This window comes from Raphanus sativus, chromosome 9 (assembly GCF_000801105.2).
Source record: "Raphanus sativus cultivar WK10039 chromosome 9, ASM80110v3, whole genome shotgun sequence".
Taxonomy (NCBI): Eukaryota; Viridiplantae; Streptophyta; class Magnoliopsida; order Brassicales; family Brassicaceae; genus Raphanus; species Raphanus sativus.
The window spans coordinates 33,885,225-33,911,549 of NC_079519.1; the positions used below are offsets into that span (position 1 = coordinate 33,885,225).

Sequence of the window (26,325 nt, forward strand, 5' to 3'; positions counted from 1 at the left end):
ATAAGTGAAAATTGGAATTATGTAATTACATATGTTCTTAAGAGATATAAATTAATATAATACAAATTTCAAGTGTTTTCAGCCCAGATGAGTGAAAGTAGTGAGTCATGATATTCTTTAGTTATGTTTCATCAACATATGTTGTAGTATTGTATGTGTTTCTTAGGGTTAGATTTTGGAAAGCATTAAAACCGTTTTTTGAAAAATTTTTAAATTACCTAGGCGTGTTTCGTTTTGTGTATAGTAAACACTATTGAAGTTATAATTTGATTTTATAACGTGGTTAGTAAGTAATTTAGTCATTTTAGTTTAGGGGTTCATTTTAGGGTATGGACGACTTAATATTAGTCTTCTGTTCCCCAGACGACTAAATATTAGGTCGTCTGATGTACATTATCAGCCAGAATAAGTCGTCTAAACCGGACCAAACCTTAAAGTTACCAATGTACTTTTAAGCTAACCGGATTATTTACCAATATATAAGGTGATTTTTTTTTTTTTTTTTCATTTTCCGCGAACAGAACCCTAACAGTTCTCTCTCACCGGCGATATCACAAGGCGATTCGAATTCCCACTATTTCCGAACAACCATCGTTCTCAACGTCGGCTATCTATCTCACTTCATTCTCACCGTTGTCGCCGCAGCTTCTTCTAACCCTAGCGCCGCCGATTCCTCTAACCCTAGCGCCCCCGCTTCCACTATTCCGAAACAACCGTCGCCCCTCGCCACCGTGCTCACCAACGTTCTCACCGCGCTTACTCTAAACACTAGCTAGCACCGCCGTTTCTTCTAAACCCTAGCGCCGCCGCTTCTTCTAACCCTAGCGCCGCCGCTTCTTCTCTGTAAACCGTAGCGCCGTTTTCTCTGTAACCCTAACGCCGGTAAGTCATCAAACTCGTGAAAAGATGAACATAAAACGTTGTCTCTTTCAATTTACTCATTCTCACCGTTTCACGTTTATTTTTTCAGATCTATAACCACAATGACGAGTACTCGAACTCCTTCTGCGACTAATCAGGTCGCTTGAAATTTTTCTACTGGAAGACTTGTAAGTAAGTCGTCTGAAAGTCTTCAACCTGGACGACTTAGTACGTCCATTTTGGAAGACTTTCCAGACGACTTAAATATAAGTCGTCAACTAAGTCGTCCAGTTGGACGACTTTCTAGACGACTTATATTTAAGTCGTCTACTAAGTCGTCTGGAGTAACAATTAAGGCGTGATTGATTTAGCTTGTGTTCTGACTTCTATTGTTGTCTTTGATTATTTTGCAGACAAAAAGGATGATATTCCAGAACTCCCGTAGGTTTACACATTAGGGAAGAGCCAGAACCCCACAATAGCATTTCGTACATACGGATAACACGAAGTTGCATACTGCTCTTAGGGAAGCTCTCACTGATGCTGAATTTGAAGAGCTCAAGGAGTCGAGATTGGGAGTTTTCATCAAGTTCAAGGAGCAGGGATTTGGTTGGGCTTCAAGGCTGGTTCACCACTTGCTCGGTTTAAAGCTGGACATTAAGAAGAAGTACGAGATGTGGTGTCTCGTTGGTCCAGAACCTGCGAGGTTTTCACTGTTAGAGTTTGAAAACATCACTGGTCTAAACTGCGACTACATCGAGGACCTTGAGACACCAGAATGTGAAGTTACCCCACAGATGGTTTCTTTCTGGGAGATGATGGGAGTTCATCGGGAAGCTGGGCCAAGTACTGATCAGATAATAGCAGCACTGAAGAGATGCGGGGATTGGTCCAGGGAAGATCGCAAGCGACTCGCGTACCTTTCCATCTTCACTGGATTCATTGAAGGGAAAAAGTTCTCAAGCGCTACACGAGCTACTCTCGCAAGGCTAGTGATGGATTTAGAAAGGTTTGAGAATTATCCATGGGGGAGAGTCGCGTTTAAGGTGCTGATGGACTCTTTGTGGAACAAAGATATTACTGGCTGTTACACCGTGGATGGCTTTATACAAGTTCTTCAGGTCTGGGCGTACGAAGCTATTCCGGGATTGGGTGCTAGTATTGGTCTACCCAGAGCAAACAGTCCGTCTCCACCGATTCTGGCTTACGACGGCAGCAGAGGCCGCAGATTCATGAAAGCTGCTATCTTGAGTCAGGTACCTTTCCATCTTCACTTAATTAAGTCGTCCGGAAGGTCTTCCAGCTGGACGACTTAGTAGACGACTTATTATAAGTCGTCTGGAAGGTCTTCCAGCTGGACGACTTAGTAGACGACTTATTATAAGTCGTCTGGAAGGTCTTCCAGCTGGACGACTTAGTAGACGACTTATTATAAGTCGTCTGGAAGGTCTTCCAGCTGGACGACTTAGTAGACGACTTATTATAAGTCGTCTGGAAGGTCTTCCAGCTGGACGACTTAGTAGACGACTTATTATAAGTCGTCTGGAAGGTCGTCCAGCTGGACGACTTAGTAGACGACTTATAATAAGTCGTCTGGAAGGTCGTCCAGCTGGACGACTTAGTTGACGACTTATAATTAAGTCGTCTATTTAGTATTTTGTTTCAAATATCTAACTCGATTCTTCTTCTATTTACTGCAGACCCGCGTGATCAACTTTGTTGAGAAGGACATTAGTGAAATGTGGCCAAAATGGGACTCTGAGGTTGATGACGTGCCCGCGGAGAACATCATTAAAGTGATGTATGATCGGAGACCGTGGAAGTGGACCATGGATTGCTGGGAAGTCACTGGTACAAAACCCAAGTTTGTGACTCCATCGAAAAGAGCCAAAGAGATGGTTGTGGAGGAGGTGGAGGAAGACAATCAGAGACCTCGGAAGAAAGCTCGTAAAGAGGCTCCTAAAGAGGCTCCTAAAGAGGCTAGAGAAGAGGCTCCTACAGAGGCTACAGAAGAGGCTACAGAAGAGGCTAGAGAAGAGGCTAGTTGGGTGACCAGAGAGGAGTTAGAAAACATGTTCAAGGACTTAGGTGACATGATGAAAGAGGGGTTTAAGAAGTGCATCAGGGAGATTAGGAAGATCTCCGATAGATTGGAAGCTGTGGAGAAGAAGGTTGGTGTCACCAATCAGGCTACCCCTCAAGCCCCAGAAACCGGGGTTAGTAAAAAACACCCTACCCCACAAGCCCCAGAAACCGGGGCTAGTAACAAACAGACTACTCCTCAAAAGGATCAGCCTCCACTTCAAACCAATCATCCTACTCCTCCCACCAGACAGCCTGCTCCTCAAAAGGCAAAGCCTACTCCTCAAAAGGCGAAACAGCCTGCTCCTCAAACTAAACAGCCTGCTCCTCAAACTAAACAGCCTGCTCCTCAAACGAAACAGCCTGCTCCTCAAACTAAACAGCCTGCTCCTCAGACGAAACAGCCTGCTCCTCAAACGAAAAAGCCTTCTCCACAAAAGAAACAGCCTTCTCCTCTGCCCAAAGAGGTTAATATCAAATCTTTAAGTCGTCTGGTCTTTGTATAGATTTGTAAATATATAAGTCGTCTGGAAGGTTTTCCAGCTGGACGACTTACAAATAAGTCGTCTGGAAGGTTTTCCAGCTGGAAAACCTTCCAGACGACTTATTTGTAAGTCGTCCAGCTGGAAAACCTTCCAGAAGACTTACAAATAAGTCGTCTGAACTCCAGCTGGAACCAAATCCTCTCCCAACTTTTATTTAAGTCGTCCAGGGTTAACTTGTTCTCTTTTATTGCAGAGATTGTTGCCGGAGGATACAGCAGATGAGGCGATCTCGGTATATAAGATCTTGCCGGAGGATAAAGCAGATGGTGTCACCTCCAAAGAGATTGTTCCTCTCACTTCCACTGACCAACCGAGCTTCGCTTCCAACGATCAACAACCGAGCTTCGCTTCCACCGATCCAGCTTCAGCTTCAGAACCGAGCCTGGTTGTATTGGACCAAACAGCTCCCACTGCTTCTGTGCGTGCAAGGAGTGAACGAACGAAGAAACCTGCTCCCACGCAGATATCTCCTTATACGGCAGAGAGAAGGAAACTCCTTAGAGTGGGAAAGTATAATCCATTTCCCACACTAAACAGACCTAAGATGAAGGAGCTCGCTGATTGGTTGAAAACTGATCCGTAAGTGATTGCTTTACCCATAATAGCTTGATTTAGTCTACCAAAACTGATTGCTTTTTTGTTTGCAGTGATTATTTCACTAAGGAAGAGGACAAACCACGTACATCACCAACTTGGTGGTATCAAAAACTCCGGACATCCAAAGCATGGCTGGAAGACGTAGTAAGTCTTCTGCTTATCTTTAAGTCGTCTGGTAACTTGTCTTTGTATAGATTTGTAAATATATAAGTCGTCTGGAAGGTTTTCCAGCTGGACGACTTATTTGTAAGTCGTCCAGCTGGAAAACCTTCCAGAAGACTTACAAATAAGTCGTCTGGTAACTTGTCTTTGTATAGATTTGTAAATATATAAGTCGTCTGGAAGGTTTTCCAGCTGGACGACTTACAAATAAGTCGTCTGGAAGGTTTTCGAGCTGGAAAACCTTCCAGACGACTTATTTGTAAGTCGTCCAGCTGGAAAACCTTCCAGACGACTTATTTGTAAGTCGTCTGGAAGGTTCTAACTTGTATTATTTTATATGCAGCATATAGATGCTTGGATGAATGTGCTGAGGCAGAGGTATAAGGAGAACCCACAATGTTTCCGGAGCGAGCGAATGTGCTTCCTGGATCACAACTTTACCCAGTCTTGGAGAGAACAGTATCTGGTCTTCAAAACATCGTCGTCTGATCACAATGGTTTAGGAAAAATGCTACCTAGTGGGGCGGCGAGTTTGTATGACGGATCAATGCCTTCATTTTGCCAATCAAACAAGAAGTGGGGGGAGGACATTGATGATATCTATGCGCCACTGAACTTGGACAACAAACATTGGGTGGCTATTTGGATATCGATCCCTAAGAGGCACATAGTCGTCTGGGACAGCATACCTTCAACTACCATACCAGAAAGATGGGATGAGATAATGGAGCCTTTTCTCGAGATGGTCCCTTATCTGATTGTGGAGTGCGGAGACCAGATGCATGGGTTGGAGCGATACACTTATGAGAGACTCCTCAAAGATGTACCCACGGCCAACAATGGTGATTGTGGCGTGTACGCTGCAAAGTACATTGAATGTCATGCTCTTGGGGTCCCCTTTAGCCCTAAAGACTTTGCTAGGTCCAATGCGAAGACTATGAGGGATACTATGGCTTTGGCTATATGGACGGAGCTTGTTGATCAGCATCTGAAAGATAATGAGGATGGTGGTATGTTTGTAGGCATGTATGATTAGATACACAAATCAATTTGTATAGATTTTTTAACTTGTATAGATTTTTTAACTTGTATAGATTTTTTAACTTGTATAGATACACAAATCAATTTGTATATTTGAACTATTTGTATACACAAATCTATTTGTATATTTGAACTATTTGTTTACACAAATCTATTTGTATGTTTGTGGGCATGTATGATTTATTTGATTTTCTAACTTGTATAGATTTTCTAACTTACAAATAAGTCGTCTGGAAGGTTTTCCAGCTGGACGACTTACAAATAAGTCGTCTGGAAGGTTTTCCAGCTGGACGACTTACAAATAAGTCGTCTGGAAGGTTTTCCAGCTGGACGACTTACAAATAAGTCGTCTGGAAGGTTTTCCAGCTGGACGACTTACAAATAAGTCGTCTGGAAGGTTTTCCAGCTGGACGACTTACAAATAAGGTCGTCTAAAAAAATAAGGTAGTCTAAAAATAAAATACACTGGACGACTTACAAATAAGGTCGTCTAAAAAAAATAAGGTAGTCTAAAAATAAAATACACTGGACGACTTCGTAAAAGGTCGTCTAAAAAAAAATACACTTGAAGGGATAGTAGAAGGTAGTCTAAACACTGGACGACTTAAATACACTGGACGACTTAAATACACTGGACGACTTCGTAAAAGGTCGTCTAAAAAAATACACTTGAAGGGATAGTAGAAGGTAGTCTAATACACTGGACGACTTCGTAGAAGGTAGACGAAACACTGGACGACTTAGAAATTAGTCGTCTGGACGGGTAATCAAGACTGGACGACTTATATTTAGGTCGTCTGGACAACTAGTCAACTGGTTGTGTACATTGTGGTTTCGTATGGCCAGTTTCCTTGCAGTTTGAGCATCTCCGTGCCCTGTGTTTCTTCCTGGGTTTGTGTCCCCTCATCCTAGATAGCTCCAACCAAGATTGCCATCTTGATTTCTTCTGTCTCCCCGGACCACGCTTTACGTTTGGAGGAAAGCATTCTCGTTCCTCAATATGTTGTGACACGATAGGATATATATTCTCTGAGTATCCTGCATACAGATGATTCTTTGAGTAAAGTGGACATACAAGTGTGTCGATATGCACACCAGCATGTGTTCCAGCTGCTATAGCATGAGAGCAAGGTATTTTCTCCACTCCATAGACACCACAACCACACTTTACATGTTCCAAATCAACCGCACAGTCCATTTTGCCACCTTTGACAAAGAAACGCCATCCATCAATTGGTTCGACCGTCATCGTATCCGCTATCTCTGATCGAACAGCAAGCAAGTATTCAACACCCCGGCTATGTACAGTTGGGAGACTCAAAGCATCTTGTCTCCTTTTCCAATACCATTTTCCTAACTTCTGCCTTATGAACTCCAGCAGGAACGGAATCGGAAATCCTCTTGCTCGCTTCAGTGCGGAATTAATAGATTCAGCGATGTTGCTTGTTTTTATGTTGAACCTGTTCCCCTTACAATAAACCCTTGACCATAGCTTGGCGTCGGCCTTCTCCAAATACGTTGCAAGTTCCGGGTTTGCACTCCGTATCTCAGCCATGTACCGGTTAAAATCGTGAACCGTGTGCGCATAAGCAGCCCCTTTCACCAAGTACATGAGATGTTTCCCTTTAAACTTTTTGACAATGTTATCTTGAAGGTGATAATAACATATTCCTCGGGTTGCCCAAGGAAACACCTTCTCACACGCACTTTTAATGGCCGCGTGCCGGTCAGAGACTATCACCAGAGGCTTGTCATGAGATATACAACTAGCCAATTTTGTGAAAAACCATTCCCAAGAAGGTTCATCTTCAGCATCCACGATCCCAAAAGCCAATGGGAATATCTGAAAATTGCCATCTTGTGCGGCTGCAACTAACATAACACCTCCATACTTTCCACTTAGGTGAGTTCCATCCACCACAATGACCCTTCTCTGATACTTAAAACCTTTGATAGAAGCTCCAAAAGAGAGAAATAGATACTTAAATCTTTTCTCAGAATCAAGTTCTATAGCCGTGATAGAATCAGGATTTGCAATGGAGATTTGCTCGAGATATGAAGGCAGACGCGAATACCCTTCTTCTGCTGATCCTCTCACCAATTTCTGTGCATATAACAGTGCTCTGTATGAAGTGGTGTAATCAAGCGTCATGCCAAACATGTTCTTCATTGCATCAGTGATATGCTGTGGAGTTATCCCATCAATGATCCCAACACGATCAATGAAAAGACTACCAACATACTTTGGAGTACAGTGTCTCCGCTGAGCGATTCGGTCTCCAATTGAGCATAAATGTTTTTCCACATACTTTGTTACCCAAAACGTGTTTGACCCATGTTTCACACTCGCTCTGATCTTCCATCCACAACCGCTAACCCGACATATTGCCACAAGGAGAGTTTTTGTTGATTTGTATATTCTGAAAGAAAACCTACCCCTCACTGCTGTCAACCGCAGCTCTGAAAGCAGTGCATCCTTGCTAACAAAACTCTGGTTGACATAGATGCTGGTACAATCCGATTTTCCTCCTTCAATAGCATTTGTCTTAGCATATGTCTTTTCAATTTCTTCAAAACAAATATTATCATCATCTTCCTCGTCCTCATCTAGAACCTTTCCATAAAGACTGTAATCCCCACCATTCTGATCCGTTTCACCAACAATAGTGTTATCAGCATCCTCCTCCCCATTTTCCTCCTCCCCATTTTCCTCCTCCCCATCTTGATTTTCATCTTCAACAGACTCATTATCACCAACATCTTCAAAACATTCATCAGCCTCATCATTATCACCAACATCTTCTTCCCATTCACCAGCTTCATCATTATCACCAACATCTTCTTCCCATTCACCAGCTTCATCATTATCACCAGCTTCTTCTCTTTTCTCTGAAACCGTTTCCACCTTGCTGCGGCTTGATACACAAAGACATACTCTATGCGTTTTGAGTATCTCGAGCAAGTTTCGAACTTGTCTATCACTTGTAACATGAATGGGAGGACTGCTTGGAGTCATCATCATTTCTGCTGGTAATGAGTAGCTAATCTCCACAGTCACTGATCTCATGTCCAGGTTATAATCTTCTTGAGCCATTGCAACAAGTTCAGCATGTGTTGAATCTTCATTCAATAAAAACAATCTTGCTCCTTTGAGATCATCAACCACAAAATCCCAACGGAAATCTCTCAACAACCATTCTCCATACACTGCATGTAACTTAAAAATCATCTGCAAATATTCAAAATAAAACACATTAGTAAACATAGAGAAAATGAAGAAGTTCAACAAACATTATCGCAGACGACTTAGATTTAAGTCGTCCAGAAGACTTAAAGGTAAGTCGTCTAAAGAGGTCACTTTTGCAATTGAAAATTAAAAGGGACGACTTAATTCTAAGTCGTCCGGCTTTGTTTGTTAAAAAAAAAATTCAGACGACTTATATATAAGTCGTCTACGAAAAACGGGCTAGTTTTGCATTTGACCGAATCGTGTCAGATCTTTGACTATTTCTGGACGACTTATAAATCAGTCGTCTCTGGAAAGTAAAAATTTCAATATTTTATTCAAACTAGACGACTTACACGTAAGTCGTCCCAGGTTAGTTTTGTAATTGAAAAATAAAACTTGAAATTTAACTTTCTCCAGACGACTTAACTAAAAGTCGTCCAGCTAGACGACTTAATTTAAGGTCGTCCGGGATAAGCAAGGTTTGGACGACTTAATTGGGAAAAATTCTGGACGACTTTGCTTTCCCCGGACGACTTTAAATTAAGTCTTCTGACGGGACGACTTTATATTATGTCGTCTGGTAAAAATTAAATTATGAAGTTTTATTTTTCAACTACAAAACTAACCTAAGACGACTTACACGTAAGTCGTCTAGTTTAATAAAATATTGAAATTTTAACTTTCCGAGAGACGACTGAATTATAAGTCGTCCAGAAATAGTCAAAGATCTGACACGATTCGGTCAAATGCAAAACTAGCCTGTTTCTCGTAGACGACTTATATATAAGTCGTCTGGACTGTTTTTTTTCACCAAACAAAGCTGGACGACTTAGTTTAAGTCGTCCGTTTGACCAGAAGACTCATCAGTAAGTCTTCTACATACAGATGACTTACTTGTAAGTCTTCTACGCGAACAGATTTTGAAAAAAATTCAAATTCGTACCTTCAACTAGGTGAGATGACTTTGTTTGCACACAGGGTCTTCTCCAACCACCCAGAACCTCAAACGAAAGCAACCGTAAGTCAAAACGAAAGAAATATGGCTCCAAACAATTTTGAATCAAAAGCTTCAGTTTTTTGGATGAATATGGAGAGAAAGTGAAAGAAATGTTGTTTTTAGTTCATAACAATTGAAACAGAGAGAGTGTAAAGAGATTTACGTGCATTAAAGGGCATTAAAAGCTCCAAACAGTTCGTACAAGGTTGTTCCCACTATTCATGGCAGTGGCAATATTGTAAATACTTGAAGAAAATGAGGTTGAGACAGTAAAGAAGCCATTTTCGAAAAAAAAAAAAAAAAGGGTTAATGGCATTTTCGTAGATAAAATGCAGATGTGGGGTTAAAAACTCAAAAAAAAAATGAGTCAAAAGAAAAGGTTAGTTTTCTGTTTGAATTCAAGTTTTGAGTCACTTTTGCAATAAGCCCCCATGTTTATTGTAGGATTTTTAAAGTGGGTTCTTAGAGTAATATAAAGACTGTCTTTTAACTTTGACTAAAAAAGTTAAAAAAAAATTGTCTCTTAAATATGTTATTTAAGATATAGTTCTTAGTTTTTCTTAGTTAAAAATTAAGAGATAATTTTTATATTACTAAGAATCTTATCCTGAAAACCTTGCACTACTAGTCTAATTTAAAAATAGGTTCAATCTCTGAAACTCGAGGAAATGTTCTTTTTTTTGGCAAAAAATATAACTATTTTGCTAATTTAATATATCGAGACTAATTTGAGTTCTTATAAGAAATTGTTTATTTTCATAATAACCTTAGATTTTGTTTGCAGTTTTAGTATTCATTACTAGTAAATATGTAATTTATTAATAAAGACCTTAATTTCTTATTACATAAAAAAGTAAATTAAAAATGATAATTTCACAAATTTCTTACAACAAGTATTATACAGTGTATTGATATTTTACATCAAAAATCACAGAGAAAAATGATGATTACTATACATATCGATAACGTAGGTGGGATGTCGACGATCATGCCATGGATGGAGTACCAGATTATTTGAAATCATTGGTTAAATTTATATTTGGTACATTTCAAGAATTCGAAAGAGAAGTTGGGTCAGAATTAGGAGGGCGTTACAGTGTGGAAGCTACAATTGAATACGTAAGCAATCGTAAATGATATGTTTTTTTTTGTTGTAAACGACGTAATTATAGTAATAACTGTACATCTTCAAACTTTTGAGCCATTCCAGTTCAAGGAATATATAAGAAGCAACCTTCAACTCGCCAAATGGGCATGTGCGGATCACTTGCCTAGCTTTGAGGAGTACCTATATGTTGGTGGACTCGAGGTTGCTGTAGATCTTACTGTGGCATGTATTTTGATGGCCATGGAGAATATCTGCAAGGAAGAAGCTTTTGAGTGGTTGAAATCTAGAGACAAACTCCTTAGAGCAACGTCCACAAAAGCACGAGTACCTAATGATATGTTTGGCTATAAGGTAAGTTAAAGATTTGAATTTTTCGATGATTCATTTGATTTTAGTGTGTGATAAATAGATCTAACATTTACGTAACATGATTAGGATGACATGAGCAGAGGATATCTGACGGGCTCGGTCAACTGTTATAAGAAGCAATATGGAGTTACTGAAGAAGAAGCATTCATAAAGCTTCGTCAGTTGATTGCAGAACTTGATAAGATGATGAATGAGGATATTTTGAAGCCAATCAATGTGCCCCGCGAGGTTTTAAAGGTAGTCATCGACACTTTACGTGCACTAAATGTTGGCTACGATAAAGACGATGGATTTACCCATCACGAAACACATCTCAAAAACCATATAACGTCTATCTACGTTGATATTTGAGGACGTTGGTGTATTCAACATACTATGTTACATATGAAGGGTGTCACCCTCATGTTCTTTATCAGTACAAACTCAGAGGCTCGAAGGCCAATGCCCAAGAGAAGAACAAGTTCGGGGTCCAAAAAGTGAGGAACTTGGAGGGCAAGTAGTATATTTTAGGAGTAATGATGTGGCATCAAGAAAAGGGACCTGCTCACATGTGATGGTGGATCAGGTGCTTTAGTGGCAAAGAGGGAATATCTCCCTATATAGTCACGTAAGATTGTCTAGTATAGTATTAAGTTGTTTAATCGTTAATTTCATGTAAAGAGAGAGCCTCATGTGTCCACTCTAGTCTTATCACGTAAATTTGAGAGTTTTTAGTCAAATAAAAAGAAATATAAAAAAATAAAAAATCTTATGTAAAATTTTAAAATATAGTCCATCTACAACTAATTCCTACTATGTGGGACAAGTACCTGAAATTTTTTATTTTAATTAACAATGTTAAAATCTACACTAAAAAGTGAAGTATCAAAAATTGTTTTTAATTTTTTTTATATATTTAAGTCGTAGAAAAACGAATTTTGAATTTTACTATAAACAATTCTCAATGAGATTGTGGTGGTCTATTAGTTTCAACCAGAACAGAATTTTTTTATTGGTCTAGGCTATTGATCGATTTCTTTCTAGATCAGTTTCACATCTAGCTATGTAGATATGGATTTATTGTTTATGGTCAATTTAAATATTCAAAAATAATTTATATGTGGATTATACTTTCGCTTGAGATTAATTTGGATTTTTCCATAACTCTGAATTATTCCCGATTTAATAAGGATAAAAAATTCCGTAATATTTTACTATATAATATTTTTCAAAATGGAAACTTTAAAGCCCACTTGGACAGCTCTCCTCTCAATCACTTATGACAATTAGAAAAGTCGTCATAGTAAGGACACTGAACGATTCATGATTGGTCGACAAACCATCATGTCCTTGATTAAGAAAATATGACATGTATTTTTTTTTGTAAAAGGCCTAAATGTGACATGAATCATGAGTATCCACTAATCTATAATATAATGGGACAGTGTCCTCACTACCCTAGGAGACACGTGTCATTATCTATGGGCCTCACCTCTATTTTTTTTAACCAAAACGAATGGGCTAAATGAGCGGACTAATTGATTTTTGTGGGCTTCGTGTAGATTAGAGCATCCGTGGAGAACCTTCGTCTGTGGCCATTCCTCTTCCGGCGTCTCATCTGTGTTGTTCGATCTTTATTACTGCCACACGTTCTCAGACGACGACACGTTTCCTCCTCCTATAAACTCTCATTAGCCTCCAACAAACTTCTCTTCTCCAAACTTGTCTTCTCCGACCGTTTAAGGTGTTCTCCATATAACTTCTCATAAAATTGTTCTCTTTAAAAACCAATAAAAAAGGATAGAGAGAAAACAAAGCTTGAGCTTACATCAATGGAGGAAGTATCACTGGCGGTTGCTATGCCTTTCATGCCTTTACCCGACACCCAGATGGAACTCGCAGGGATCATGTTGGGTAAAAGTTACTGTAACGGCAATACTCCACTCAAGATCCCGAGAACGGCGATTCTAGACCGGAGACTTCATGCTCTGTTTTTGAATCTAGGAAAGTTTTGTCCTCTCGGATCAATTCTCCCAACTTCAACATAGAGAAGCAACCATCACCATCAGATATCGCCGCAAGGGTAGAGATCACTGCTCGGATAAGAAATCGACGGAGAAGAAGATGATCAGCAGAACAGAGAGCAGGACTCTGTTCGAGTTCAAGAGTGTGCCTTTGTACGGCGTGACTTCAATCTGTGGAAGAAGAGCGGAGATGGAAGATGTTGTCTCCACGATCCTTAGATTCCTTCAATCTCCGACTAAATCGTTGATTGATGGTCGTTTCGATCCTAAGTCCACCGCCCATTTCTTCGGTGTCTACGACAGCAACGGCGGTTCTCAGGTAACATATCAACCCATCTCTTCTTTATATTGCGAAAGTGTGAGACTTTGATTGAGATCTTGTGTGTTTTGTAGTGTAGGTAGCTAACTATTGCAGAGAGAGGATGCATCTGGCTTTAGCGGAGGAAATAGAGAAGGAGAAACCGGTGCTCTGCAACGGCGACACATGGCAGGAGAAGTGTAAGAGGGCTCTGTTCAATTCTTTCCTCCGAGTTGACTCTGAGATCGAGTCGGTGGCCCAGGAGACTGTCAGGTCAACCTCGCCGTCATTGTCTGCAATCTATTTGACTTAAAAAAGGTCCCAACTAATGTCTCCTCAATCGTTTCGGTCAAGACCTAGGAAGCTGATTTCATGTGTAAATCTCGGATCGTTGGTGTTTTCCAGCAAAATGTTTGGTCTTACGTCTCTTGCACCGAATGAAGCATGAAATTAGACAAATCGGGTACTTCACTCCGGTGCAACAGATGTGTATCACCAAACATCACCAGTGTCATCAGGTACCAAAATAGTCATTACCATTCCCACTTAACGCATTGTTTCTCAAATATCGTGTTGATATGTTGACCATAGCCACGACTGCACCACGTTTGTAGTCTCCGACCCATAGATGACAAAACTGGCCAAGAAAGATGCCACATCAGTTGCTTTTGATAAGGTAAGCTTCACACGAACACTCCATTCAATTAACCTTTATTAAAGGGTGATGGTTTCTCTCATGAAAAACTAAGCTTGAATCTATGACAGGCTAATGGCGGTGGATAATACGAGCTACCAAGATGCATACAAGAGCTTGCTGGCAAGCAATGCCTCATTAAATTCGGGTACCACCATACAATTTTATTCCAAACCACAACACCTTTACATCGTCTGCAATCACTGAAGACGTGTTTGTATTTAGTCAGATGTTATCTAAACTTAGTTTAAATCATATTCTCATCCGGTCTGATGTATAATAACCCATTTTTCCTGTTAGTTTCAGTGTGAAAGCAGCAACAAAGCTCAAGTTGCTTCTTCAACTCATTAAATTTGAGGAGTATTTGAATCTTGAAAAAATATCTTGTGGTTTAATATATGCTGATATAATTTATACACACGTATATATATATATATGATATAAATGATTACATTAAGGTAGTAACACCATGCCCATAACTGGAGCAGTCATGATCATAGAAGCAACCTAGAATCTCGCAACAAGCTCACATCGTCTTCTTCAAAGAAGTGCAATTATGTTTTGTTAAACCACTTGAGTGACATCTGTATACAAGTTTGTAGTCGCAATAATTACAATTGACACAGTGCCTCAAAACATTAAGGCAAATATCACGTAAGGAGCAAGATTTTGTTATGAAAAGAAAACCCACCTCAGAATAGCAAAAGTAAGTTCAATGGGGTTGTGTTGTCTTTTACAAACCGTTCCATCCAAATTCAACAACACGAAGTTGACTTAACTCCTAATGGCTTTAATTGGCTCTCCTACAACCCCCTTCATACGAAAATATGTGCACATCAAGAAACCAACGATTAAAAAGTATTACTAACACGTTTTATCGTTCGGAAGACAAATATAATATAACAACACGTTCCAAATTCTATTTTTTTGTCGACCTATTTCAAACATTTTTGGCCCACCACAAATCAATTTTAACAAAATCCAGCAAAAACTATATAAAATAATAATTTTATAGTAAATAATTTTCTAGAGTTATAATTTTAGAAAATATGGTCTTTTACAAATCAATATATTTGAAATTAAGTTTGAGAAAAATAAGAAAAATAAATTAGTTTACTGTTCCTATGTATAGTTAAATTTTTATATTTGAATTTTATATATTTTTTCTTACACTATTTGATTTAGTTACTAATTAACAACTATTTAAATAAACACTAACCAACCCCATAAACTTCACTTCAGCTTTTGAACATAAAAGCGTAAATATCGCTAAAGATCGATCAAATTATTACAAAGATAAGATATAAAAATATCAATATATATATATGAAACTGTGTGACTTCCAATGTTTCATTCATAACTATTACATATAATATGGTAAAAGAAAGTAGAAAAAAACAAACAACAAATCTCATACACAAAACTAAACAATGCATAGACAATTTCACCGGCCCCGCGCTTGCGCCGGGGCTATACCCCTAGTGAAAAGTATTAGTGTCTTTTAAAGATGGAAAGATTAAGTGAACAACTTCAACCAGTTGGATGGAAATACATAAGGATCTACTACATCGAATATGCAAACAGAAGGATCGAGATGTGGCAGAGCTGAAGACTTGGAAACTGGATGGATATCAAACTAGAATCAGTCTGAATATTACTTGGAGAGCAAGCAGCTGAAGCATCATTGTCCTGAACATCACCCACTTCTCCCGAGCTTTGGTCAACATCACACCACTCATGGGCGGATCTAGGTGACGTAGGTAGGGTGCAGCTATCCCCAGTAAATTTTTGAAAATGTTAAATATATAACCATAATAACAAGATAATGGTGACTATAATGGTTATTGCCCCACTAACTAAAAGTATTTGCCCTGCGTTGGTTTATGTTTCAGTCACGTTATATGCCTTTATTTATAAAGTTAACTAGTTTCCACCATAAGTTTTAAACTATTTTTAATTTACCTCTCCCATAAATGCATAATCTAAATATCATTACTTTTATGATTTCAACGTATTATGAGTCTGATATATTATTTTTACTATATCTTGTTTTCTTTCATCAGTTTGTTTAATTATTATTGAATAACCATTTCTTAGAATGTATATTTACTTTTAACCATATAAAAAGTAATCACATATGTTATAAGGAAAAAAATCATTTTAAGCTAAGATCTATACATTTTAAAACATATTTTATATAATAATTCTTATTTTCAATAGTCTATGCTTTATATATATATATATATATATAACTTTAATAGATAATATATTTTTGAAAAAAATAGAAATAATTTATGTCCTCGTTTAAAAAAAATTCTAAATCCGCCACTTGCCCATTTCTCCGAATTTTGGTCAACATTGCCACTTCTCTCTCTCTCTCAGCTTTGGTCAACATATCCCATTTCTCAATATATTCTGCTCTCGTGTTCATCTCGACTAAAACGTTTTTTCGTTTTGTTACCTTTGAGATTTTGAGGAAAAAATAAGAAATATTTTGTTACCTGATATTGTTAGCGAAAAAATGATAAATGTATCAAAATCATTTTTTACCCTTTTGAATAACTGATACATTTTTATTTAAATTGTTTTCTTATAAAATTATGCATTAAATAAAAATATATTATTATGTAATTTTTAGTCTCCATTAAAATGTCAAAATGACAATTATAATAAAATGCAAGAAATATTAATGTAATAAAAGCATAAATGCTCTCCCAACCGAGAATGTCTGAAAATAGTGCAATTGATTGCATTAAACTATGTACAATGGTGAAAAAATTTCTACCACCCTAAATTACATTTTTTTACCTTCCACATCATGTCTTATTTCTTCTGCCTAACAATTTAACAACCATCTATTTTTTTTATCTACAATGGTTTTTTAATCTAAAATATCTCAAACTTTAAAAATTAAAATATTTTATATTTCAAAAATAATAAATACAAAAATAGAAGTCACCATTAAACAAATAAAATTACAAAATAGTAAAAATGACAATTGTTTTTCTATATCCAAAAAGAACGAAACTAATCTCTATGAATAGGTCATAAAATGATGAATTTTAGTATAATTTTTTGTTTTATAAAAATTTGAACATAATAAAATAATTAAAAATTAATAATTTAGAGAAGAAAAAAATTTACACAGATTTTATTAACCAATAAAACATTACATGTGGATCCCGTGAGATATATCTTTATTTCATATCTTGAAATGTGTTATGGTGGATCCATTTTAATTTTATTCAACCTGTTGAAAACATTCAACTGAATGTAATCCACATGTATTATTTTGAAAATTCAATTGGTTCATTGTAGCAATTAAGCTATTGAAAAAATTATTCAACAGCGCCGTTGTTAATGGTCTTACATATTGTCTAGAAAACTACATGAATATTGACCAAGGTCATATGTCCAAAGCTCTCGCCTATCCGGTATCTACGGAGAAGTCGTACAAATCAGCATTCTACATTAGAAGTATACAAATTTATTTTTCATCAGCAACGATCAAACAGAATTTGATCATATATGTGCAGCTTAAAAGTGTCGAAATGGAGAAAAATCAAACCAATTAAGGAAGGACGACAAGTGGAATAAGAACAAATTAGGCATGTGCATAGTACATTAGACGAGGAACACGTTGAACAATAGGATATAGTTCTGATTTTTTTTTTTTTTTTGAAACTAATATAGTTCTGATTTGATATCACACAATCTTTTATACAACCATATTGCTCTTACTTTAACTTTCTTCATCGGTTTTCTTAGTCTTCTCGATTTCTAGCAGATAAATCCTCTCAGCTTCTGGTACAGCCTTGGTTAAAGCTTGAAGCCTATGGTTCAAGTCATCAAGCTTGTTCATTAACCTATCGTTAGTGAACATTCCCATACAAACGCTCTTGATCGTTTCCCAGCTTTCAATCAAAGGCAAACCAATTATCACAATCGATCCTATAGTTCCCCAAGCTACAGCCACAATTGCCCAAAACCAGAAATATCCTCTGCTAAACACACCTGCAATATTTCGAATATCCAATTGATGTTCGTGATTTATCAGCATCTTTTAACAGCATGTTATATTACATTAAGTATACAAATAGAATGTGTCTTTATAAGTAGTAAGTTCACTAAAATATATCTCAACATTTTTTTAAAAGAAAAATCCCTTCTGTACAATCAAACGGTTATAAAATATCCATTTTCTCGTACACGTGAATCACTCTTTTCTAATTGATTCTAATCCTTGACATCTTTTTTTTATATACCGAGTAAATTCTTTACCAAAAACTAAACTAAATCTCCGGTACAAAGTTGGGTATGTCTTTTGAGTCTAAGGGCTAAAAGAGACGCAAGTAATGAACATAGATGGAATTACTTCATCTCTAAGGACTTGATTGGTAGAGCATTAGCATTAGCATTATGCTCATTATTATCCAATCAACATTGATAACAAAAGCATTTAGAAAAATATGCTAATGCTCTCCAAATGCTCTTTGCTCAATGCTCTCATATGAAGCTTTTGGAAGAGCATTTGTATTTAGAATATATATAAATTCAAAAATAATTTTATATAATTAATTTATATTGTTTAATAATATAAAAGTTATGTTTATAATAAAAAAATTACATTTTCAAAAAAACTAAAAGTTGTGATTAATTATTATTATTATTTTTTAAATAACAATATTTCACATTTAAAATATAATAAAATTTTATATAATTACACATATCATTCATTATTTTTAGTAAAAAACATAACATAATATATATTTATATATTATAAAATAAAAACATTTATATTATTTTTAAATAAATAAATTATATGTCATAGATTATTTTTATGATAATACTATATATGGATCATTTATTGCTCAACCAATAAATAAATAATGATGATTTTATATAAGTTATTTTTAATTTATATATTTTATTTAATTATATCAAATTATTTTTATATCCAAAAATAAATTTTATTTTTATATATTTTTTATTTTTTAAAAAATATTATTTCACATTTAAAAATTAATTTAATTTATAAATTAAATAAGATTTATTATTTTTAATAACAAATATATTATAATTTAATATATATTAGTTTCAAATAAATATATTATATAATAACTTTTATGATAATTTTAAAATTGTATAATGCTACTGCTCTACCAATCACTTTATTAAAAATTTTAATGAGAGCATACAGCTTATGCAGCATACTGCTTCTACAGCATTCTGCTACTTCTTCTTCATCTGCTGTACCAATCAAGGCCTAAGTCTCTAACCTTTGCAAGAACTTTAAAATTAAAATTTCAAATTTTAGCAAAAAAAAAACCTTTGCAAGAACGATAATATTTAGTTATTCTTTTATAATTGTAAGGTTATGATTCTGAACATCCAAGTAGCATGACAGCAAAACCATGTATTTTTTTTCAAGTGTAGACCTTTCTTAACCATTAAACCAGCTAATTATTGATAACTTTCAAGCACATTCAACAACTGAAATCCCCCAGTGGACCATGCATGATTATTTGGTGTCAAACTTTCAATCAAACGCTAGGTTTAGGTAAGAACAAAAAATTTAATTTTGATTTATCTATGTGGGGAAGACTTACGTGCTGGGAGAGAGAGAACTGGCCAGATGACAACAATGAGGAGAGTGAAGACAAGACCCCATTTAACAATCCAAGCTTTGGCTCTTCTCAGCTTCTCTTCTTTTAGCTCCTCTACAGGAACATCGATATCGTTCCCTGGAGCCTCAGCTTCCACCACTTTGATTTCCTTCGTCGTCGACCAATCGTAGTTCTGTGGCTGTACTAGACTACACACCGCATGGATCAACCCTCCTATATATTTACACGTAAAACAGAACCAAAACCAAAAATGTTATCAAAATCGAATGAAACCAAACAGGACTAATCATGTAAAAGAACGTTCAGAGTAATATTAGAAACTGGTCGGTACATTGAAAAAATATGCTGAAACTATCAGAGATTAAATTTAGTCCAATATATTTAGAGGAAAAACAAAACAACTTTTAAAATTTCATATTTGATTTGAAATACAGAAACATTAGGTTTTTCGTTATGTTTAGATAATATAATATGAAATTAACTTACTTTAATTTATTTCAAAAAATGTTTCTTTAATTTGGTTATCTACTTTTGTTTTGTAAATTTTAATCTACAACTACTAAATCCAGCCCAAAAACCTAAGTATACCAAGTATTATTGACCAAAAATAAAAGAAGATAAAAAAGAGCAAAAATTCAAAAAACACCAGCACGAAATTAATAAAAACTCAAGTGAAATAGAGAAATGGAACGAAGCCGAAATTTCCTCAAAGAAAGTATTAGAATCCTGACCTGTTAGAATAGCAACGAGGTTACCAGCAAGCATGGGTGCATTTCTCCCTGTGGTATCAAGATCAACACGTCCGTATTGAATCTTTGCGGTTGATAACCAAGTAACAATCCCAAGAACACAGCCAGAGATCGACCCCAGAATCGCACCAAAGGCATTAGCTTTACTCCACAGAAGCATGAAAGCAATGGGAATAACGGCAGAGCCAATGAGAACTCCCATCGCGAGATACATCCATCCGAGCGAAACCCCGGCTTTGTTCAAGATCACTGCAAGAATCCCCATGAAACATCCAAATCCAAGAACCGCGGATCTTGAGACTCTCAAGATCTGCTTTCCGGTTGCTCTAGGGTTTATGTATGTTCGGTAGATGTCGTAGGTGAAGAGCGATGACACAGCGATCAGCTCGGAAGAACCAGCCGATGTTACAGCCCTGATGATATAAACTATGACCGTAACGAGCATGTTTCGGATGAAAAATTTATCTACTTTTAGGTATGCCAAAATTTGTTGATAACTTTATATGGTCAAGAAAGTGTACTTACATGAAAAGCATAGTGAGAAGAAGCAAGGATCCTGATTTACCCATGAGAGCAATGGCAGTAGCAGGCGGGACTAGACCTCGATTAGCCTCATCTGCGCTTATAGGCAAGTCGAGGGCAAGTGCGCCGAGGCCTAAGGAGGTGGCTAGAGAGAAAGGCACAGCAAACCACACGAGTCCACCAAGCAAATACCCCTTGTGGGTTGATGAAGGTCGAGCAGCTATTGCACTCACCCAGTAACCCTACAAAAACAAATAACACAATGATGAAAATGGTTATGCGATTCCGATTTATTCAAAATGTAACCTTTCATATTTCCAAAATGTGTGTCATAGTGACAAATACTGATAATTTTTTTGTTTAAAACAAACTAAAACTGCTTATGCGCTTGTAACGTATTTGTTTGTACTAGTGTTGTCATGGTGTCAGAATTCATATTCAATCTTTGGAATATATGAATTGTAAACCAAATAAAGACTTAGTTGAAAATAGTCTCACATTGTCGACAAAGACAGTGCCGAAGTTTCCTACAATGTTGATGATACCGAACACAGCACCACCAGAGCTCAACATGGTGAGATAAGAGCCTTTGTAGTTGCCGTCAACAGGACCACAAGCTTGATCCTGGTGTGAGAGTGGTTCAATGCATGTCCTTGACTTAGCGGCCATATCTCTTAGCCGGTCATAGACCACAGATGGACTCCCAAGCTCACTACTCGATGTGTAGACCAGAAACACAAAGACGACTAAAACCACGTGAACTGAAACCAAGCAAACCAAACAAAGATGACAAACAACAGTTACTTGCAAGGATATGTAACCAAATTTAAATTCATTTTGGTTTATCGATTTATCTGTTTGAATATAATGGGCTCAATTTATGAATATGGAACAATTCTAAGAGTATATGTACGTTAAACGGTTTGTAATTACCTATGACAGAGTGAACATAGCTTGCGAGGAAAGTAGCTTTAAGTCCTCCTGCCAAAGTATAAACAATGACCCCGAGAGGAATCAGAAAGCTTGCAGCGTATATATTCACTCCGGTGAGAGCATTCACCACGGCCGAGCCACCGAGCAATAGCATAGCCGTCACTACCACGTTTGTCGCTAGACAAAACACCAAGAAAACTATATGTGTTGCGGTTCCCCATCTTAATTTACCAAAACATATAAAAACAAAGAACAAATTAGCCTCAACTCTCAGAAGTAGAACATTAAATCAGAAACAAACCGGGCCTAGTCCTTGGACCAACCAATACCAGACCATCAAATATAACCACCACATGTATCCTTAGTTAATTTTTACTATTTGGGATCACATATCAGTTTCAGTTCATTTGATTATATCACTTATTTCAGCAAAATAAAAATTCCCATTTTGTTTACTTAATTTGGATTTTCATAGAACTGTTCGGTTTCTAGTAAATTTTGGCTTAGTTCTGCAAGATAATTCAGCTTGGTTCAAGTGTCTTTTTTTTTGTCAACTAAGTGTCTTTTTAAATAAAGTAGGTAATAGTTAAGATTGTATGTACCGAGCCTTCACTATTTCGCAGACCGTGTGAGCATGAGGAGCTTTTCTTTTTATTTCAATCGCCATCACACCAAACAAGAGTACCTATTTTGTTAATCATCGATCATTCACATGGCATTATGTATATATAAACTAAACCATATTATAAAATACATATAAATGTATTGTATAGTTAATATTTCGGGAATTAACCTGTATTGTGGCCCCACTAGCGTACCAAAACGGTCCGCTAACACCATACTGCCATGCGACGTTTGAACTTTGCAGTATTGTCGCAGCCCATGTCCACTACGCATCCATCGACCAGGAAATATAAATCAGTAATTGTATTTCATTATAACAGTTAAACTAGATTTTGACCCGCGCTTTTGAAGCGCGGGATATTTTACGATGAAAAATTTCACTAATAATTTAACAAATATTTTGGTAATTTTTAAAGAGTGTGTATTTAAAATATTTTTGCATTTAAATCAGTATTTTTAAATTCAACCCGATTGTGATTATACCGGTTAATCCGGAGATCTGACAATTTAATTTATGTTTTTAAAATATTCATATTAAAAAATCACTAAAACCCGAGACTAACCGATTGAACTGATGGATGACCGATATGTAATCTAATTAGATTTAAATTGTAATAGTTTCATAATTTGTAATCTTATGATCGAAATTTTAAAGTTCACTATTTTGCAATTTATGAAATTATAACGTTTCTACAAAATTTTAAAGAGAAAATGATAGATATAAAATAACTAAGATTAATTATTGTATTATTTGGAAACATTGATAATAATATAAAAAAATATATTGTTTTGAAACATTGATAGCAGTATAAAGAAATAAGTATATTGTTTGGAAACATTGATAGTAGTATAAAGAAATAAGTATATTGTTTGGAAACATGGATAGTAATATAAAGAAATAAACATTAGTGATTTAATGTATGTTTAACTATAAAGTATAAAATGTGTATATAATTTAAAAACTTACAAAGTAAATGTTAGGTCCAACATAATGTTTCTGTTTTAATAAGATAGATACACATATATATATATATGTAATTATTATCTGAATTAAAATCATGTTTTTACTTGTGACACAATGACACTCGCAATGAGTCCTGTCTTGACGTTTCTTCCAGCTGTGTTGAACCATTCAGAGGTATGTTGAGCCCCCACATATCGTTTCTCTAACCAAACCTTCATTCATTATCCCAGAAAATTTTATCATAATCCAACTTTGATCGAATCAGTGAACTGTACTCAATCGAACTCCCAGACCGCGTACACTATTCAATATATTTATATCCAGGATCTGTTTTGTTTCGGATAAGTATCAAATTACTTATTTGCTATGTTCCATCAAGTTTTGTTATCCAGATTTTTTGAATATGACCATCGAACGAAACAGACCATATTTAACCTGCGCAAACTAGTCTATTCGAATTTAGATTATTGTTTCTATTTTAAAAATTATCACTAGATTTTTTTTGATCTGCTCAACCGTACGGCGAATATTATTTTTCATTTTTATCTTTGTTTATACTAAATATTATACATAATTTGTAATGTGTATAATATAATAATATTTTGAGAAATAACAATGTATTTAATTACATCGAATTTTACTTTTGTTTTTGCATTCTATAGTAAATTATATGACCAATATTTATTGGACATCATATAAGAAAATCCAAAAATTTTATAATTAAATTTATGTATAAAATATCTAGAAAATAATTTTTCTCAACTAAAAGTAAGAAAAATAGATAAAAATGAGTTAGCACGGTATTAAAAATTAATACATTAGTTATAACATTTGTAAAAAAAAATATTGTAGGCAATTGATTCCATAGAATATTAGATTTGTATAGTTTTTATCCATAGTTTTCAAAATAAAGAAAGTGTATAAAATAACTGCATTGGCCGATCGTACAGGTCAACTTAGATGATTTATGAGTATAGTGTTTAATTTTAATTGATTCTTGATTAAATTTCTAAATACTATTGTTATACTAAAAATTATGAAGATACATAATACATGGATCTTAAACTTGGTTAGCAAAATTTTCAAAAAAGTATAGAATTTTTGAAAATTTTAATTAGCTAAAATAGCTAAGAAAATAAGTATTTATTTGTACAAGTGATAATATATATTTTAAAACTTTATCCGATTGAATAATTTTTTAATATGATATTCCTAAACATAATATTTTATATTTTGATATTCAGTAATTTTTTTTTATTTTCTTGTAAGCCATCAATTGTATCATCCATATTTTTATAATATAACTCATATATTCGCACAAATGTATTTTAATAGATCAAAATTTATGATAATGTATAATAAAATAGTTGTATATATTATTTAAAATATATGGTGCTATATTATTATTATTTATATTTTCAACATTTATCATATTGAACTTACATTGGGATATTATTTATATGAAAATATATGTAACATAATATATTATATATTATATATTATATATATGATTCTTTTTATGTGATTTTTAGTTTTTAGTTATTACTAATAAATAATTAAAACTAATTACATAAATTTAAAAACAATATTGTTCACTAACTATTTAAAGACAAGTTTATTAATTATTTCCAAACACACACATAAATAATAATAATAAAAAAACTATGAATACTATATGTTAGGTTTAGTAATTATTGTTGCCATATTTTTTTTGTCAGAATTCAATTTTGGAAATGCATTAATTAAACATAAATATAAAAAATTTAAAAGGTAAATTAATTAATAACTTCAATGACATCTTGTTGTAAATAATTGTGAAAATTAAAGGATATTTTATATTTGTACTCCTCTTTTAATAGATTAGATATAAAAATTGAATATGAAATAATCGTATTTAAATAAATATAATTAAGACAATTATGCATATATTATCCATTTGAAAATTGTGCACTTCTGCCATGGTTTGGTTAAGACCCTAATTTTTTTTTTTTGAACTGAGACCCTAAAAGTTTTTGACTTCCAAATTTTTTAAAATTAATATATACAGTTTTTGTTCAAAGATATATATGTACAGATTATATAGTTTTTAATATAAAATTTTACTAAAATTCATCTTCAAATGTTTATACTTAATTAAATTTCAAATTCTGTTCTGGCCACGGTTTTTATATATATTATCGACCAAAATACTATTAGTTGGAGGCCAAAATAGTGGAATATCCTTATTAACGTCTAGCTTGGGCATATATGACCTTTGAAAAGTACAATCATTCGTTTTACTCTCTGAAGCAAATAATCTCATAAGATAAGTGTATACATTTTGTGTGGTCGCGAGAACTACAAAGAAGAGATATTATTTTTGTTTTTATTCATAATAATATTTTGTTTTTTTTGTAAAGTAATATTTTGGTTTTGGGAAACGAAAACTAACCAAAACAGATGTGAAGACGGCAAAGAAAGCACCAAAACCGAGAATGACGGCGTACCCAACGCCTTGGTCGAGCACCGTCGTATCTCCGAAGAAGCTGCTCCGCCTCTCGCATACGCTTCCGCCACTGTTGTAATATTTCGCCGAGAAGTCGAATGGAGGACAAGTGGCCATATCTTCTTTCTTCTTCTTCGCACTTTATGTTGTTGTGAATGGAAAAGTAGTTATGTTTCTCCTGAAATATGTAGGGAGTGATAGTTGAAAGATTCTTCGAGCACTTGTTTATAGAAAGAATCTTCAGATTAGGGAGAATCTGTATTTGTTCAAAGAAAATGAAACTCTTAAACTAACAAAAATAAACTGAATCTTTATTTAACAATTTGCAAGAGATGAAAGCTAGTTTAAGGAAAAAATAAAGAAAGATGAAAGCTGCATCTATCCACACAAATTGCGAGAAACTAAGATATTTTATATCAGCAACATTATTGATGA

The 26,325-nt window shown here is 35.2% G+C and overlaps 4 protein-coding genes and 1 pseudogene across 5 annotated transcripts; 4 read left to right on the forward strand and 1 right to left on the reverse strand.

Annotated features, from left to right (window-relative positions):
• Positions 1-1,397: 1,397 nt before the first annotated feature.
• LOC130499596 (uncharacterized) lies at positions 1,398-2,096 on the forward strand (the record flags this gene model as incomplete). Its single annotated transcript, XM_056993829.1, has 1 exon — positions 1,398-2,096. A coding segment is annotated over one exon (699 nt), but the record flags the coding sequence as incomplete, so codon positions are not given.
• A 78-nt stretch (positions 2,097-2,174) lies between these two features.
• Positions 2,175-3,101, forward strand: LOC130499595 (uncharacterized; the record flags this gene model as incomplete). The annotated part of the gene is made up of 1 exon (XM_056993828.1): positions 2,175-3,101. A coding segment is annotated over exon 1 (501 nt), but the record flags the coding sequence as incomplete, so codon positions are not given.
• Positions 3,102-10,414: 7,313 nt separating this feature from the next.
• On the forward strand, positions 10,415-11,757 carry LOC130494602 (terpenoid synthase 28-like). The gene is made up of 3 exons (XM_056993827.1): positions 10,415-10,633; positions 10,725-10,973; positions 11,058-11,757. The coding sequence occupies exons 1-3, from the start codon at positions 10,508-10,510 to the stop codon at positions 11,340-11,342; spliced, it is 660 nt and encodes a 219-aa protein (XP_056849807.1). The 5' UTR covers positions 10,415-10,507; the 3' UTR covers positions 11,343-11,757.
• Positions 11,758-12,511: 754 nt separating this feature from the next.
• On the forward strand, positions 12,512-14,404 carry LOC108824300 (protein phosphatase 2C 56-like; annotated as a pseudogene).
• A 3,031-nt stretch (positions 14,405-17,435) lies between these two features.
• Positions 17,436-26,274, reverse strand: LOC108828555 (urea-proton symporter DUR3). Of its 2 annotated transcripts, XM_056994574.1 has the most exons (10): positions 25,837-26,273; positions 23,510-23,617; positions 22,611-22,706; positions 22,420-22,502; positions 21,818-22,038; positions 21,383-21,645; positions 20,888-21,126; positions 20,345-20,775; positions 19,596-19,826; positions 17,436-18,000 (listed from the first exon to the last, which is right to left on the reverse strand). In XM_056994574.1, exons 1-10 carry the CDS (start codon positions 26,005-26,007, stop codon positions 17,729-17,731), a joined length of 2,115 nt encoding a protein of 704 aa, XP_056850554.1. In that variant the 5' UTR covers positions 26,008-26,273; the 3' UTR covers positions 17,436-17,728. The 2 variants fall into 2 exon arrangements, with proteins under 2 accessions (XP_056850554.1, XP_056850555.1); XM_056994575.1 differs by lacking the exon at positions 23,510-23,617 and having other exon boundaries at positions 25,837-26,274.
• Between the last annotated feature and the right edge of the window lie 51 nt (positions 26,275-26,325).